Source organism: Rhinoraja longicauda, chromosome 30 (assembly GCF_053455715.1).
Source record: "Rhinoraja longicauda isolate Sanriku21f chromosome 30, sRhiLon1.1, whole genome shotgun sequence".
NCBI classification, from domain to species: domain Eukaryota; kingdom Metazoa; phylum Chordata; class Chondrichthyes; order Rajiformes; family Arhynchobatidae; genus Rhinoraja; species Rhinoraja longicauda.
Window position 1 is genome coordinate 13,690,351 of NC_135982.1, and position 15,267 is coordinate 13,705,617.

At 45.0% G+C, this 15,267-nt stretch overlaps 1 protein-coding gene across 3 annotated transcripts in view; it reads left to right on the top strand.

The window, feature by feature from the left end:
- Positions 1 to 15,267, top strand: part of LOC144608065 (ephrin type-B receptor 2) — an 81,559-nt gene that overhangs the window by 17,634 nt on the left and 48,658 nt on the right. For all 3 annotated transcript variants that reach the window (XM_078425341.1, XM_078425342.1, XM_078425343.1), the window contains exons 2-4: positions 1,604 to 2,288; positions 6,944 to 7,099; positions 10,420 to 10,755. In XM_078425341.1, coding sequence (XP_078281467.1) covers positions 1,604 to 2,288; positions 6,944 to 7,099; positions 10,420 to 10,755 — 1,177 coding nt within the window. The remainder of the gene's footprint in view (positions 1 to 1,603; positions 2,289 to 6,943; positions 7,100 to 10,419; positions 10,756 to 15,267) is intronic.

Sequence of the window (15,267 nt, forward strand, 5' to 3'; positions counted from 1 at the left end):
CAGTTCAAACAGGGAGTGTCCGGGGTGGGAAATGTCCTTTATAATACTCTGGGATTTTTTGATGCAGCGGGAACTGTGTAAGTCCTCCAAGGTAAGTATTTAGTATATAGATGAGAGATTATGGTAGAATAGCTAATCAGAATTTTTTTTTACCATGATAGGGGTATCAAAAATAAATGGACAGAGGTTTAAAGGAGATTTGAGAGGTAATTTTTACAAGGAAAGTGCCTGATATCTGGAACTCTCTGCCTGAGGAGCTGGTGGAATGAGATGCAATCACTACATTTAAAAGACATTTCGGCAGGCACTTGAATAAGCAAGGCATAAAGGAGACAGTCGCAATGTGGTCAAATGTGTTAGATGGGCAATAACACTGGCATGAACGTGAAGGGCCTATTTCTGTGCTGTACAAGATGCTCCCTGACCCACTGAGTTACTCCAGCACTTTCAATGGCCTCTATACTTACTATCCGCAGTTATCTTCTTGCACTTTTGTACTTTTTTTGATTTTACTTGCCAATATTTTTGCATACCATCTCTTTGCTTTCCAATGTTCCCTGTTAACTTCAGCCCCACACTGTTTCTGCTCTGTCGTAGCAGGCTTTCTCCTGTTTAATCCGAGCAAGTGTGAGGTGTCGTGAGATTGAATGTAAGGGGAAGGTAAACATTGGATGACAAGGCCCTTAACAGCAGCGATATGCAGAGGGATCTTGGAGACCTGGTCCAAATCTCCCTGAAAGTAGTAACACGAGTAGATAGAGAGGCAGGGGGGCATTCTATCAATGGTGTGCTTGCCTTCACTCGACAGGGCATTGAGTATAAGAGTCAGGAAGTCTTGCTGCAGCATTTGGAGGATTCCATGCAGTTCTGGTCACCCCCATTACAGAAAAGATTTGGATGATTTGGAGAGGGTGGAAAAAAAAGTTTATCGGACTGCTGCCAGGATTACGGGGCATTGTCCACAAGGAGATGTTGGACAAATTTGGATTGATTTCTCTAGAACGCTGGAGGTGAAGGGGAGACTTGATAGAAGTGTGTAAAATTATACGAGGCAGAAATAGGGTGGACAGTCAGACCTTATTTCCCAGGATGGAAATGACACCAAGTATAGAGGGCGTAGCTTGTGGTGAGAGGGGAAAGGTTTAAAGGAGATGTGCGGCACTTAATTATCCTTAATTATCTTGGCTGTTCTCTTGAGGTAGTGTGGTGTAGTTGGTGTCAAGAGGGAAGGAGGCTCGCTTATATATAATGAATCGCGTCCAAAAAAAGCAGTGGTCAAACCAAACTATGATGCATCCCAATAAGACACTTCCAATAGCTAAGTACACATCATTTGAAATCCGAGAAGCTTTAGTGACGGTGTGGACCAAGCTCCAGCGATGCAGGTGTGTCATCAGTCTCCAAAAACAGGTCACGCATCTAGGATGAGAAAGAAGGGAAAGGCCTTTAACCGTTGCCTGGTTCGTGTCTGGTCTGAGGTTTGACTTATGTGTCGCCTAACGAGAAAATGTTTGAAATGTCATCATTCCTCACTACCATCCGTGCAGTAGGGCCTACGCTTCCTATTGTTTGCCAAGTCATCACTTTAACCTTTCTGTTCCAGTGGGAAGAAGTCAGCGGGTATGACGAGACCATGAACACAATAAGAACATACCAAGTCTGCAATGTGTTTGAAGCTAGTCAAAATAACTGGCTGCGCACCAAATACATCAAACGCAAAGGGGCCCAGCGCATCCACGTGGAGATGAAGTTTTCCGTGCGAGACTGTAGCAGCATTCCTAATGTTCCTGGCTCTTGTAAGGAGACCTTTAATCTCTACTATTATGAATCTGATTCAGATTCAGCCACAAAGACAACTCCCCACTGGATGGAAAACCCCTGGATGAAAGTTGATACGATTGCCGCGGATGAAAGCTTTTCCCAGGTGGACCTAGGGGGAAGGGTGTTGAAAATCAACACGGAAATCCGAAGTTTTGGCCCGGTGTCAAAGAAGGGCTTTTACCTGGCCTTTCAGGATTATGGGGCATGCATGTCCCTGATAGCGGTCAAGGTCTTCTACCGGAAATGCCCGCGCGTCATCCAGAATGGGGCCGTGTTCCAGCAAACGCTCTCTGGGGCAGAGAGTACGTCCCTGGTTATGGCTCGGGGGACCTGCGTCCCAAACGCGGAGGAGGTGGACGTGCCCATCAAACTATACTGCAATGGAGACGGGGAGTGGATGGTTCCCATAGGACGCTGCATGTGCAAAGCTGGCCACGAGTCAATGGAGAATGGCACCGTCTGTCAAGGTAAGAACACACACTCTCCTCCATAACGTTTGGGACAAAGACCGTTCATTTATTTATTTATTTGCCTCTCTACTCCACAATTTGAGATTTGTATGAGAAAAAATCACGTGTGGTTAATGTGCACATTGTCAGATTTTAATAAAGGCCATTTTTATACATTTTGGTTTCACCATGTAGAACTTACAGCAGTGTTTACACATAGTCCCTCCCATTTCAGGGCACCGTAATGTTTGGGACACAGCAATGTCATGTAAATTAAACCAATACTTTGCATCGGTGTTCACGATGGAACAAGTTCCCAAAGATAGCAATGGCTGAGTTTCAAATAGCATGGAAGATCTTGTAACAAATCCCTGTCATGTGGGACACGATATTGGTCAAATTAACAGGTCTAAAGGCAGACAAGTCACCAGGACCCGGAGACCTGCACCAACGAGTGGCTGCGGAGGTACTGGACCCATTATTGGACATTTTCAGAACAGTAAATGTGACTCCCTAGTTTGAGGAATGATGGAGTCTTCTTCCGTGTCCATCATCCTTGTTTCAAATGTTACATCACTGTTATCGTCCGTCCTGAAAAGGGCGCAAGCTTCCGGCGACAATCAGTGGGAGCTATCACTTGTACAATCATATCATATCATATCATATATATACAGCCGGAAACAGGCCTTTTTGGCCCTCCAAGTCCGTGCCGCCCAGCGATCCCCGTACATTAACACTATCCTACACCCACTAGGGACAATTTTTACATTTACCCAGCCAATTAACCTACATACCTGTTATGATGGTGGTACACACAATAGATGATGGTGGTAGCAGAATTAGCTCAGGACACTTGCAGTTTCCAGCCCAGCGACATGGACGCTTCTGCTATGGGGCCATTGATGGAGTGAAAATTTCCAAAACGATAGGCCTGTTTTGGCATCTGTTGTTGACAAAACGCTGACATCTAGAGTCTAGAAAGGGGTAGCTGGTCACTGAGTAAAGCTTAATGCAATCAAACCAGATTAACATTGTTTTTGGAAAGGTAAATCACATTTGACAAATTTGCTTTAGGTTCTTTGAGGATGTAAGAAGCAGAATCAGACCTGTAGATGTGCTGTAGTAAGATCTCCAGGAGGCATATGACAAGGTGCCACATATGAGCCTGGTGCTTAAAATAAGTGTTCACAGTATTGGGAGATGTGTGTTATCATGTTTTGAAGATTGTCACGGAGTGCTGGAGTAACTCAGCGGGTCAGGAGGCATCTCTGGAGAAAAAGGATGAGTGACATTTTGGGTTGGAACCTGAAATATCACCTCTCCTTTTTCTCCAGAGATGCTGCCTGACCCGCTGGGTTACTCCAGCACTTTGTGTCCATCTTCGGTATATATACGACCAGCTGCATTTCCTTTCTACACATGTACTACAGATTGATTGTCACATGGAAGTCAGAGTTGGAATAAATGGGTGTTTTTTGTGTTGAAAGGATGTAACTACCGAATGCCTCAAGGATCGGGTCTTGGCCCCAAATTATTTCCTATTAATTTTAATGGTCTAGAGGAGGTGGAGAACGTAGAGCGTCCAAGTTTGCCAATGATACTAAAATAGACGAAAGGGCATGTTGCCATGAAGTTTTTTTTGAAATTTGCAACAGGAAATCGTTGGGTATTAATAGTGAGGTTGCAAGATGGATTCAACAATGGCTGAATGGGAGATACCAGAGGGTAATGGTTGACAATTGTATGTCAGGTTGGAGGCCAGTGTCTAGTGGAGTGCCCCAAGGATCTGTGTTGGGTCCACTGTTGTTTGTCATTTACATTAATGATCTGGATGATGGTGTGGCAAATTGGATTAGTAAATATGCAGATGATACTAAGATAGGTGGAGTAGTTGATAGTGAGGTAGATTTTCAAAGTCTACAGAGAGACTTGGGCCTTTTGGAAGGGTGGGCTGAAAGATGGCAGATGGAGTTTAATGCTGATAAGTGTGAGGTGCTGCATTTTGGTAGGACAAATCAAAATAGGACGTACAGGGTAAATGGTAGGGAATTGAGGAATGCAGTGGAACAGAGGGATCTGGGAATAACTGTGCATTGTTCCCTGAAGGTGGAATCTCATGTGGATAGGGTGGTGAAGAAGGCGTTTGGTATGCTTGCCTTTATAAATCAGAGCATCGAGTATAGAAGTTGGGATGTAATGTTGAAATTGTACAGGGCATTGGTGAGGCCGAATCTGGAGTATGGTGTGCAGTTCTGGTCGCCAAATTATAGGAAGGATGTCGACAAAATGGAGAGGGTACAGAGGAGATTTACTAGAATGTTGCCTGGGTTTCAGCACTTAGGCTACAGAGAGAGGTTGAATAGGTTGGGTCTTTATTCTTTGGAGCGTAGAAGGTTGAGGGGGGACTTGATAGAGGTTTTTAAAATTTTGAGAGGGACGGACAGAGTTGACGTGGGTAGGCTTTTCCCTTTGAGAGTGGGGAAGATTCCAACAAGGGGACATAGCTTCAGAATTGAGGGACAAAGGTTTAGGGGTAACATGAGGGGGAACTTCTTTACTCAGAGGGTTGTGGCTGTATGGAATGGGCTTCTGGTGGAAGTGGTGGAGGCTGGCTCGATTTTATTATTTAAGAGTAAATAGGATAGGTATATGGATAGGAGGGGATTGGAGGGTTATGGTCTGAGTGCAGGTAGATGAGACTAGGTCAGGGAGAATGGTCGGCGTGGACTGGTAGGGCCGGACAGGCCTGTTTCCATGCTGTAGTTGTTATATGTTATATGAAATGGATAGATTGAATGAGTAAGCAAAAACTTTGGCAAATGGAACTTTAATGTGAGAAAGTGTGAGGTTCCACACTTTAGAAAGTGGAATCAAATGGCAGATATGGAGAAATTGCAAATGAATGAAGTATTCTTCTGCATGAAGCACAAAAAGTCAGCAGAAGTGTGCAGTAAGTAGTTATGAAACCATTTTGACCTTTATTGCAAAGGAATTGGAGTTTAGTACCAAGAATTGTTACAATTGCATTGAATCTCAGTGAGGCCATACCTGGAGAATTGTACAGAATTTTGGCCTCCCTAAATAGGAGTGGATATGCTGGAATTGAAGGCAACCCAGACAGGCTGGTTTCTGGAATGATATTGAATGGTGATGGGCCACATCTACTTATTTTTCCCCTCTCCTTCCCTTTCCACCTACATTCCTGCCTCTAGCTTCACAATTCGCAACTCTTCAATCCTTTTGTCTCACACCTTCTGTCTTTTCATCTCTGGCCTTTGTCCAAACATCGGCATATCAAATAACGGTCCTCACCTGTGTCGGCCTATTACCTGCCAGGCTTTGTCCTGCCCCTCATCTCTTCCAGCTTTCTTCTCCCAAGGGTCTTGACATGAAATGTAGCCTATCCATGTTCTCCTGAGATACTGCTTGACCCGCTGAGTTACTTCAGCACTGTCTTCTTTTGCAATCCAGCATCTGCAATTCCTTGTTTCTGTTTTGAATGGTGTGGCAGGTTTCAGGGTCCATTGTGCCTACTCCTGTCCCTATTTTCTAACGTCCTTAAGCCCTTTTGTAGAACTTTTTTAAATGATCATTTTTTCTAGTTTTGATGGAACATCATGCACAGTTTATGGTTATCAAAAATTACGGGAAAACCTTGAGCAGTTGGGCAAGTGAGCTGAGAAATGGTTCATAGAGTTTAATGGAGATAAGTGCGAGGCATTGCATTTCAGGAAGTCAAACTAGGACAGGATCTTCACAGTGAAGAGCAGGGTGCTGGGAGTGGATGATGATCAGAGGGATCTAGGAGTGCAGGTACATAGTCCCACGCAAGTGCGTCGCAAGTAAATAGGGTGGTTAAGAGGCTTTGGGTACATTGGCCTTCATCATTCAAAACATTGAGTATAGAAGTTGGAATGTTACATTACAGTTATTCAAGATGTTGGCGAGGTTGCATTTGGAGTATTGTTCAGTTTTGGTCACCTTTTCTCATCTATTCCCTCCTTCTTCCTTCCTTCCTTCCTCCTTCCCCTTCCTTCCTTCCCTCCATTCCCCTTCCTACTCTCAATGTGGGTGGCACGGTAGCGCAGCGGTAGAGTTGCTGCCTCGCAGATCTTGCAGCACCGGAGGCTCGGGTTCAATCCCGACTACGGGTGCAGTCAGTACGGAGTTTGCACGTTCTCTCTGTGACCACGTGGGGTTTTTAAAAAAGGAGATCTTCAGTTTCATCCCGCACTCCAAAAACGTACAGGTTTGCAGGTTAATTGACTTGGGTTTATATACTTGGTATAAGTGTAAATTGTCCCTAGTGTATGCAGGGTTGTGTTGATGTGTGGGGATCGCTGCGGACTCGGTTGGCGGAAGTTCCCACGCTGTATCTCTAAATAAACATTATCCTTCCACTCCACTTTAGTTCTTCTCCACTCTTCTCCCTCACTTAGTTGCTCTTCTTCCCCATCCAGGCACTGTCAGTAGTACCACCATGCCTCCTGGCTGTAGGTTATTTAGCTCAGGGCAGCCTCAGTGTTCACCAAATAAAGGTTTTTCACCCTACCTCGGTACACGTGACACTAAACTAAATTATACGAGTTCTTCTCCTACCTCCCTACTTCCCTCCTCCATTACTGTCCTCTCACACTTCCTGTTCACATCTTATATTTCACCTTGCTTTTCAGCCTGCCCGTCGGGATCATTCAAGCCGCTCCAAGGAGATGACGACTGCTTGAACTGCCCAGTCAACAGCCGGACAAGCAGCAAAGGGGCCACAAACTGTATCTGCCGGAATGGGTACTATCGTTCCGACTCTGATCCACATGACATGCCCTGCACCAGTAAGTTCACTGTAACAAAATGTCATTGTGTAAGTGAGATGCAGACCTGGGAAAACGTACAATGTCGATAAAGAGGTTCTAATGTAGAGGCACAGAGATGGCAATCTACGCAGACCCATCAATGTGGAAGATTTGAACTAAGAAGAGACAATGGTGTAGCTGTGGAGCTGCTGCTTCACAAAGGCAGAGGTCTGGGTTCAGTCCTGACCTTGGCTGCTATTTGTGTGGAGTTTGCACGTTCTCCCTGTGACCAGGGAGTTGGGTATAAGGAACGAGCTGCCAGAGGAGGCAGGTGCAATAACAACATTTAAAAGACACTTGGACAAGATCATGGATAGGAATGTTTGAGCGATATATTGCCCAAATAGGAATAGCTTCGATGGGCATTTGTTCAGCATGGACGAGTTTGGCAGAAGAACCAAGGACCATTCTATATGACTCTAAGACCACTGGGTGCTGTGGTGAGTTGGTGGATTAATAGGCCTCCTAACTTGCCCCATCGTGTGGAGGGAGTGGATGCGAAAGTAGGATAATATAGTATGATTGGTGTGGACCCGGGGGAGCTAAAGATTTGTTTACACACTGATTAGCTCAACTCACCCACACATCCACCCACCCATGCTCCAAACAACTAACCCAGAGGCACTTGGACACTGGATAAAGGCAGTCTGCAATATAACACATCTCTGATCATTGTTCTTTCACAACCCAAGGTCACAGAAGCCAGAGATTAATAGACAAACTGATTAGCTGTCAGAAACACTTGATTTCAACAGTAAAACATATCTGTATTCTAAACTGGAACACAAACATCGTGGTCCACCGGTCAACATGCAGAGAACATACAAAATAAAACCAGGAGTGTTGGTTATGGCCCTTGTGAGTCTGCCCTGCATCCGGTGAGACAGTGTTTCGGGTTGAGACCCTTCTTCGGACTGGGTCTGATGAAAGGTCTCGAACCGAAATGTCACCTATTCCTTTTCTCCAAAGATGCTGCCAGAAATGCTGAGTTACTCCAGCATTTTGTGTCTACATAGAAATCCTGATGATTCTGCACCTGGCCACTGCAGCCAAGGTTCCAACGTTCATGTCTACTCACCACGGCTCCATTTCCCACTCTCCCTTCACTCAATAGGGCTCCAGTTCCCATACTCCCTTCACTCAATGGGGCTCCAGTTCCCACTCTTCCTTCACTCAATGGGGCTCCAGTTCCCGCTCTTCCTTCACTCAATGGGGCTCCATATCCCACTCTCCCTTCACTCAATGGGGCTCCATGTCCCACTCTACCTTCCACTCAACAACTCCCAATTCCCACTCTCTTTTCCACCTACAGTGTTCCAGTACCCACTCTCTCTTCACTCAATGGTGTTGTGGCTCCCACTCTCCCTTCCACTCCACGGGTTCCTGGTCCCACTCCCTCTTTCACTCGCCAAGGCTCGCTTACTCACACTCCCGTTCACCAAGGCCCTGGCACCTGCATTTCCCTTGAAACTTGACCTGGTTCTCTTCCCACCTCCTTTGAATCTCACCAGGACCTTATTTCTCCTGCAGTTCTCCCTTAAACTGCACCTGCGGTACCAGTTAAAGGTTCTTCCATCAGTGGAAATTTGATGACATTTACAATCTCATACCTTCTTAGGGTCTTATATCTTTCAATGAGTTCACTCCTCATTCTTCTACACGAGAAGGTGGGTTTAAAATCATTAGCCACACATAAGACATCGGAACAGAACTAGTTTATTCGGCTCATCAAATGTACTCCACAATTCAATCATGGCTGATCTATCTTTCCTTCCCAGGCCCATTTCCCTGTAACCTTTGATGCCCGTACTAATCAAGAACCTATCAATCTTCGCTTAAGAATACCTAATAACTTGACCTCCACAGCTGTCGATGGCAATGACTTCCATAGATTCACCATCCTCTGGCTAAAGAATTTCCTCAACTCCATTCTAAAAGTACATCCTTTTATTTTGACGCTGTGCCCTCTGGTCCAAGATTCTCACACTACTGGAAACATCCTTTCAACATCCAATCTAACTAGGCGTGACATGAAGGGGCAATCTGTTCATTCCAGCAACCAGCCCGGTGAATCTGTTCAGGGCTGTCTCCAATGCCAGTACATCCTTAAATATTGCTTCAATAAGAGGAACATTGGCATTCCCACGGGATTGGTGTTAGGATCGTTGCTTTTTTCTCACAGATATGACCTACGTCACTGACCTGGATTTTGGGTGCAAGCCAGTTTTAAAATTTGCAGATAACACTAAATTTGTCAGTATTGCGAGATGCCAAGAGGATAACAATGAAGGAGAGCAGTTTATAAACAGGTTAGCAGAATGGGCATACTCATTGCAGATAAACTTTATTGCAAAGAAATGTGCGGTGGGAATGCTGACCATGGCAATGTAAGATACTTGTGTCTAGCCTACAATCGGCTATCGGGACGTCCCTAGCCAACAGTCAGTCTACCAGGGAACCATCTTCCTGAGGTCATCTGTTGCTGGACCAGATTTGTCCTGTTTCTTTTCTAACTTCCAGTACAGAGATAAAGTGCAGAAACGGGCTATTCGGCCTGCTGAGTCCAAGTCGACCAGTGATCCTTGTACACTAGCACTATCCTACACACTAGGGCCAATTTACAATCTTCACCAAAGCCAATTAACCTACAAATCTGTTGGTCTTTGGAGGAAACCGGAGCACCCGATGAAAGCCCACGGGGTCACGGAGAGAACGTACAAACTCCACACAGAGAGCACGTGTAGTCAGGATGGAACCAGGGTCTCTGGCACTGCAAGGCGGCAACTCTACTGCTGCCCAACCCTGCCACCCTATTAACCAAAGATACTAGAGGAGCAAGATAGACCACTCGACCCTAAAGACAGTAGCATGTCATGGCGCCATTTTAGTAGGCAGAAACTTGCAGAAACATTTTAAAAGAAAAATAATAAAAATCTGTGAATTGATAGATGGGATATATTCTGCATTTTTATGGTATCATCACACATACTGTTCCTCCAAAACACTGATTACACTGCGAGAGGCATAACGGACGGTGGATTTTGCCTACTAAAATGGCGGACGTTACGCTCCTTTGCGTATTTCAACAGAGTGGTCCATCTTGTTCCTCTAGTATCTTTGCTATTAACACACATCTCTGTAAAAAGGCACGTAATTAATACTATTAACACGTCTCAGATTATACAGTGACTGCATCCTTAGAGGAATAATATGTTAAATGCCATTGAATTGGTAACTTATTTCAGTAATTTGTCTTATAAGTCTTATGAGCCTTATGTGTTGCATTTATTTGTTCCTAGCCACACCCTCAGCACCTCAGACTGTTATTTCCAGTGTCAACGAAACGTCCCTGAACTTGGAATGGACGCCTCCTCGGGAGGCAGGAGGCAGGGAAGATGTGGTTTACAATGTGATCTGCAAGAGCTGCAGTTCCGGGCATGCATCCTGCATGCGATGTGGGGGTAACGTGCAGTTCGTCCCGCGTCAGCTCGGCCTGGCCGAGCCTCGTGTTTACATCAGCGACCTGCTGGCCCACACACAGTACACCTTTGAGATCCAGGCTGTGAATGGAGTGTCCGATCAAAGTCCTTACCCCCCCAGCTTTGCGTCTGTCAATATCACCACCAATCAGGCTGGTAAGAAATTTGCTATTTTCGGGACTTTTTAGCCAGCAGTATGAATGTGCACCAGTGAATGACTCCTGCCTCTGTGATTGTAGAAATTGGAAATAATCAGTGGTGCAGCGGTGGAGTTGCTGCCTTACAGCGCCCGAGACCCGGGTTTGATCCTGACTGTGGGTGCTGGCTGTGTGAAGTTTGTTCTTCTCCCTGTGACCACGTTGGTCTGCTCCGGGTGCTTACGGTTTCAATAGACAATAGACAATAGACAATAGGTGCAGGAGTAGGCCATTCGGCCCTTTGAGCCAGCACCGCCATTCAATGTGATCATGGCTGAACATTCTCAATCAGTACCCCGTTCCTGCTTTCTCCCCATACCCCCCGACTCCGCTATCCTTAAGAGCTCTATCTAGCTCTCTCTTGAATGTATTCAGAGAATTGGCCTCCACTGCCCACATTCCTCCCACATTCCCTAAAACATGCAGGTTCACAGGTTAATTAGCTTTTGTAAATTGCCCCTGGTGTGTCGGATGCGAAGCTGGGATAACATAGAACTAGTATATGGGTGGTCATTGGTCGGTGCGGACTCGGTAGGCCGAAGGGCCTGTTTCCACGCTGTATCTTTGAACTAACTAAAAACTACACACACACACACACACATCTAGAACAGCAGCATTCTAAACAATGTTTTGTTGCCTGTTAAATGGCCGCAACAATTTCTCATTGTTGCATTGTGCAGCACGATCTTCCTAGAATGATTGCCACAATGGGGCAGAGTTCGCTGGGAGCGTTTCCATGACTCTGCTCTGCCACATGACTTCACCAATAGAGTGTGTGTGCAGTTGTGGTTGGGAACGTGCAACAATAATCAGTTCAGATCTGACATAGGGTGCCTCTCCTCTGATTTCATTGAAAAACAGTGTGGAATTGCAGGCAATCTTTGCATACTTATTCATTATTTATTGAAAACTTCATTTTTAAATGCTGCATTTTAAATGTTTTTTAGTTTTATGTTAATTTTAATCGTTTTCTTCAGTTTAGTTTAGTTTAGAGATACAGCGCGGAAACAGGCTCTTCGGCCCACCAAGTCCGCGCTGACCAGCGATCCCCGCACATGGACACTACCCCACACACACTAGGGACAACTTTTACATTTACACCAAGCCAATTCGCCTACAAACCTGTACGTCTTTGGAGTGTGGGAGGAAACTGAAGATCTCGGAGAAAACCCACGCAGGTCACGGGCAGAACGTACAAACTCCATACAGACAAGCACCTGTAGTCAGGATCGAACCCGAGTCCCTGGCGCTATAAGGTAGTAGCTATACCACGACTCCACCGTGCTGTTCTAATAGGTTTTATAAGGTCTATGAGTATTTATTGCCTGTCAGAAACATTCTGCATGGTAAAATAAACCTGACAGACAACTGAGACAGGGATCTTTGCTTCATCTTTGCATCCGCACCACATTGAGTTCTGAGCTTCCCATCATGTTGAGCTCTTCTGTCACCTCTCTGCTTCCATGCCCGACTGATGACCTTTTCTCCCATCTCCAACACGCCAACGGGCAACAGAGTGGCGTGGCGGTAGAACTACTGCTTTACAGCGCAAGAGACCCGGGTTTGATCCTGACCACGGGTGCTTGTCTGTATAGAGTTTGTACGTTCTCCCCGTGTCCTGCGTGGGTTTTCTCTGAGATCGGTTTCCTCCAACACTCCAAAGACGTACAGGTTTGTAGGTTAATTGGCTTGGTATAAATGTAAACTTGTCCCTAGTGTGTTTCGGGCATGTGAACTTTCCGCGGATTTCCACGTTTTAAAAATCCATTTTCCGTGCTTTTTGCATGATTTTTCACTTTGCCAAAATCGTGTTTACCAACAGAGAAATCGGATCGAAAAAAAGAAAGACAAAAAAAAAAGAGAAAATAAACGATGTATAGCAGCATTTCTCAGCCGGGGTTCCCCGGAACACTAGGGTTTCGCTAGGGGTTCCGTGAGAAATAGCCGCTAATCATTAAAATCCGGACAAAATTATGAGATATTTGAAATCCCTCCACCCTGGAAGTCTCCCCGAAAATGTGGCACCTAGGCTGGGCAAGGCAGCCAATCTCGACTTCATCGGGACTTCCACGGCCGGCAGGTGGGTTGAATTTGCAACCTGCGGCCGGGGCTCTGGAACTCCAGCCCTGCTGACTTCCTTGGCCGGCTGGATAAACTAGCAAAGCTCTGGAACCAAGAGTGCCAGAAAATCAGTGGTGGAACTGTAATGAGTAAATATTAAATTTAAGTGCAAGATTATATAACTAAATTAATTAAAATAATGAAAATGTTATTGGTGAACAGTGACATATTCACATTATTTTGTAATGTCCGTTTTTACTTTGAAATGCACTAAATGAGGATTTTCAAAAATTTCCCAATTTTTTTACCCCCGCTCGGCTCTTTTCCTCTTTTTTTAAAACCTGGTGTGTAGGGTAGTGTTAAAAGAAAATAACTGCAGATGCTGGTACAAATCGAAGGTATTTATTCACAAAATGCTGGAGTAACTCAGCGGGTCAGGCAGCATCTCGGGAGAGAAGGAATGGGCGACGTTTCGGGTCGAGACCCTTCTTCAGACTGATCAGACTGTAGGGTAGTGTTAATGTGCGGGGATAGTTAGGGCCTGTTTCCGCGCTGTATCTCTAAACTAAAACTAAACTCCTCCTCGCCTTCGATACCGCCTATCGTTCTTCAACCCTCTATCAACCTTTTAATTTCTAACTGCTGTTGCCATATCGACCGTCTGTTTTGCTCAAGATTCCAGCCTCTGCCGTCTCTAATATCACCAACAGTAGGGCTCCTTATATCCAGGGGTCCAATCATGTTCCATTGAAGACTATTTACCCACTGATCACACATTGCTCACTATTCAGTGATCTTTATACATATTTATGGTTTTGACTTGTGTATACAGTACCCAGTTTCAGAATCAGCAGGAGACTGAGCGGGGGCGGAAGAACTGTGAGGAGAATATTTAGAAATCTGGGTGAATCAGGGTGATGAAATTTGTGGCAGATGAAACTTGACTGCTGAGGAATACAAGGCAAGTCATGTTTATTATCATATGTAAAATGTATGGTGAGGTACAGAATGAAAATCTTGCTTGCTGCAGTATGACAAGCACATAGACACACAAAAATATAAATTATCCATTCATTCTACATTTCTATGGGGAAAAAAAGGCATTGTTGCTATTCTCCAATTTACAGAAACCAAATAACCAACAAACCTGCACGTCTTTGGAATGTGGGAGGGGACCACTATCTCTCCCTCCTAACCCCATGCTCCTGCCTCCTCCCTATAACTTCTGACACCCATACTAATCGAGAATTTATCAATCTCTGCTGTAAAAATATCCATTGACGGCCTCCACATCCTTCTGTGACACTGAATTCCATGGATTTATCGCCACTTCACTATGGATGTGAGTACTACCAGATGGTAGCCATTGAAAGAGAACACTGTGCTCCTCTTGGGCACTGAAATGGTAGATGTCCTTTGTGAAGCCGATGGGAGCTTCATATCTCAGAAACAAGATGTCCATCACTACTCTGCACAGGTCTTTCGCACTTGGCCAGGTATGCAGTATGGGCCTGATGCATTCACCCTCTGAAGGATGCTTTGATATCGGTCTCAGAGACTGGGGTCAGTGGCTGTGGGGGCTTGTGTAAGTGTGTTGCTGAAGTCTTTGGAGTGAAGAATGGGAACTAGCAGTGTAAACTAGGGAGAATGATTCTGAAAGGGATGCACAACGGGATATCGGGACATGTGTGAACGGCTCATTGAATGTGGCAGAACATGTTGAGAAAGTGTTTAAGAAAACATCCGGACACCTGGGCTTCAGAGTACATGTCAGATAGTATAAGTGTGAGGAAGTTATAATAAATCTTATAAAAACTCCTGGTACCTCACACCTGGAGTCTTGTGTCCAGATCTGGGCATCACATGTTTAGGATATGGCACTAGGAAATGAAATGTAGGTGCCAACATTTGAGGAGATGTGTAATTTACCACTGCCGGTGTGACCAATGTTGATCAAAAGTTAATGAAAACTTTATTTATCATGCCACGAGAACAAAGGGACTTTTCTTTCAAACCAATGTTAAGAAAAACAGAATATGAAAAAAATCTGCGAGGAAGTGTTTTGCCTTTCACAAACACATTTAACCGAGAGACACAACTTAATTTCCCCAGGCTATCTGTGGACTTTCAGGGTAGGAAGTTCTAGTGATGCTGATTCTACTCCAGTCTATCAAAGCAATCTTTCTGTGAAAGTTAATAACCGAGGTCTAATTGTGGAGGGGGCATGGTGTTAGAAAGAATAAATGAAGTGCAGAGGGAACCATGCCAAAGGCACGATTGTGCAGCAGTCAAGTGCCATTGGGATAAATCTTTCCTACTGTGAGGAGTCTGGTGTTGGGGATAAACCTGGAACAAGTCCATTGCAAATGATGCCCGACATCAAGGTGAGCTGTGTGCAGCATCAGACTTG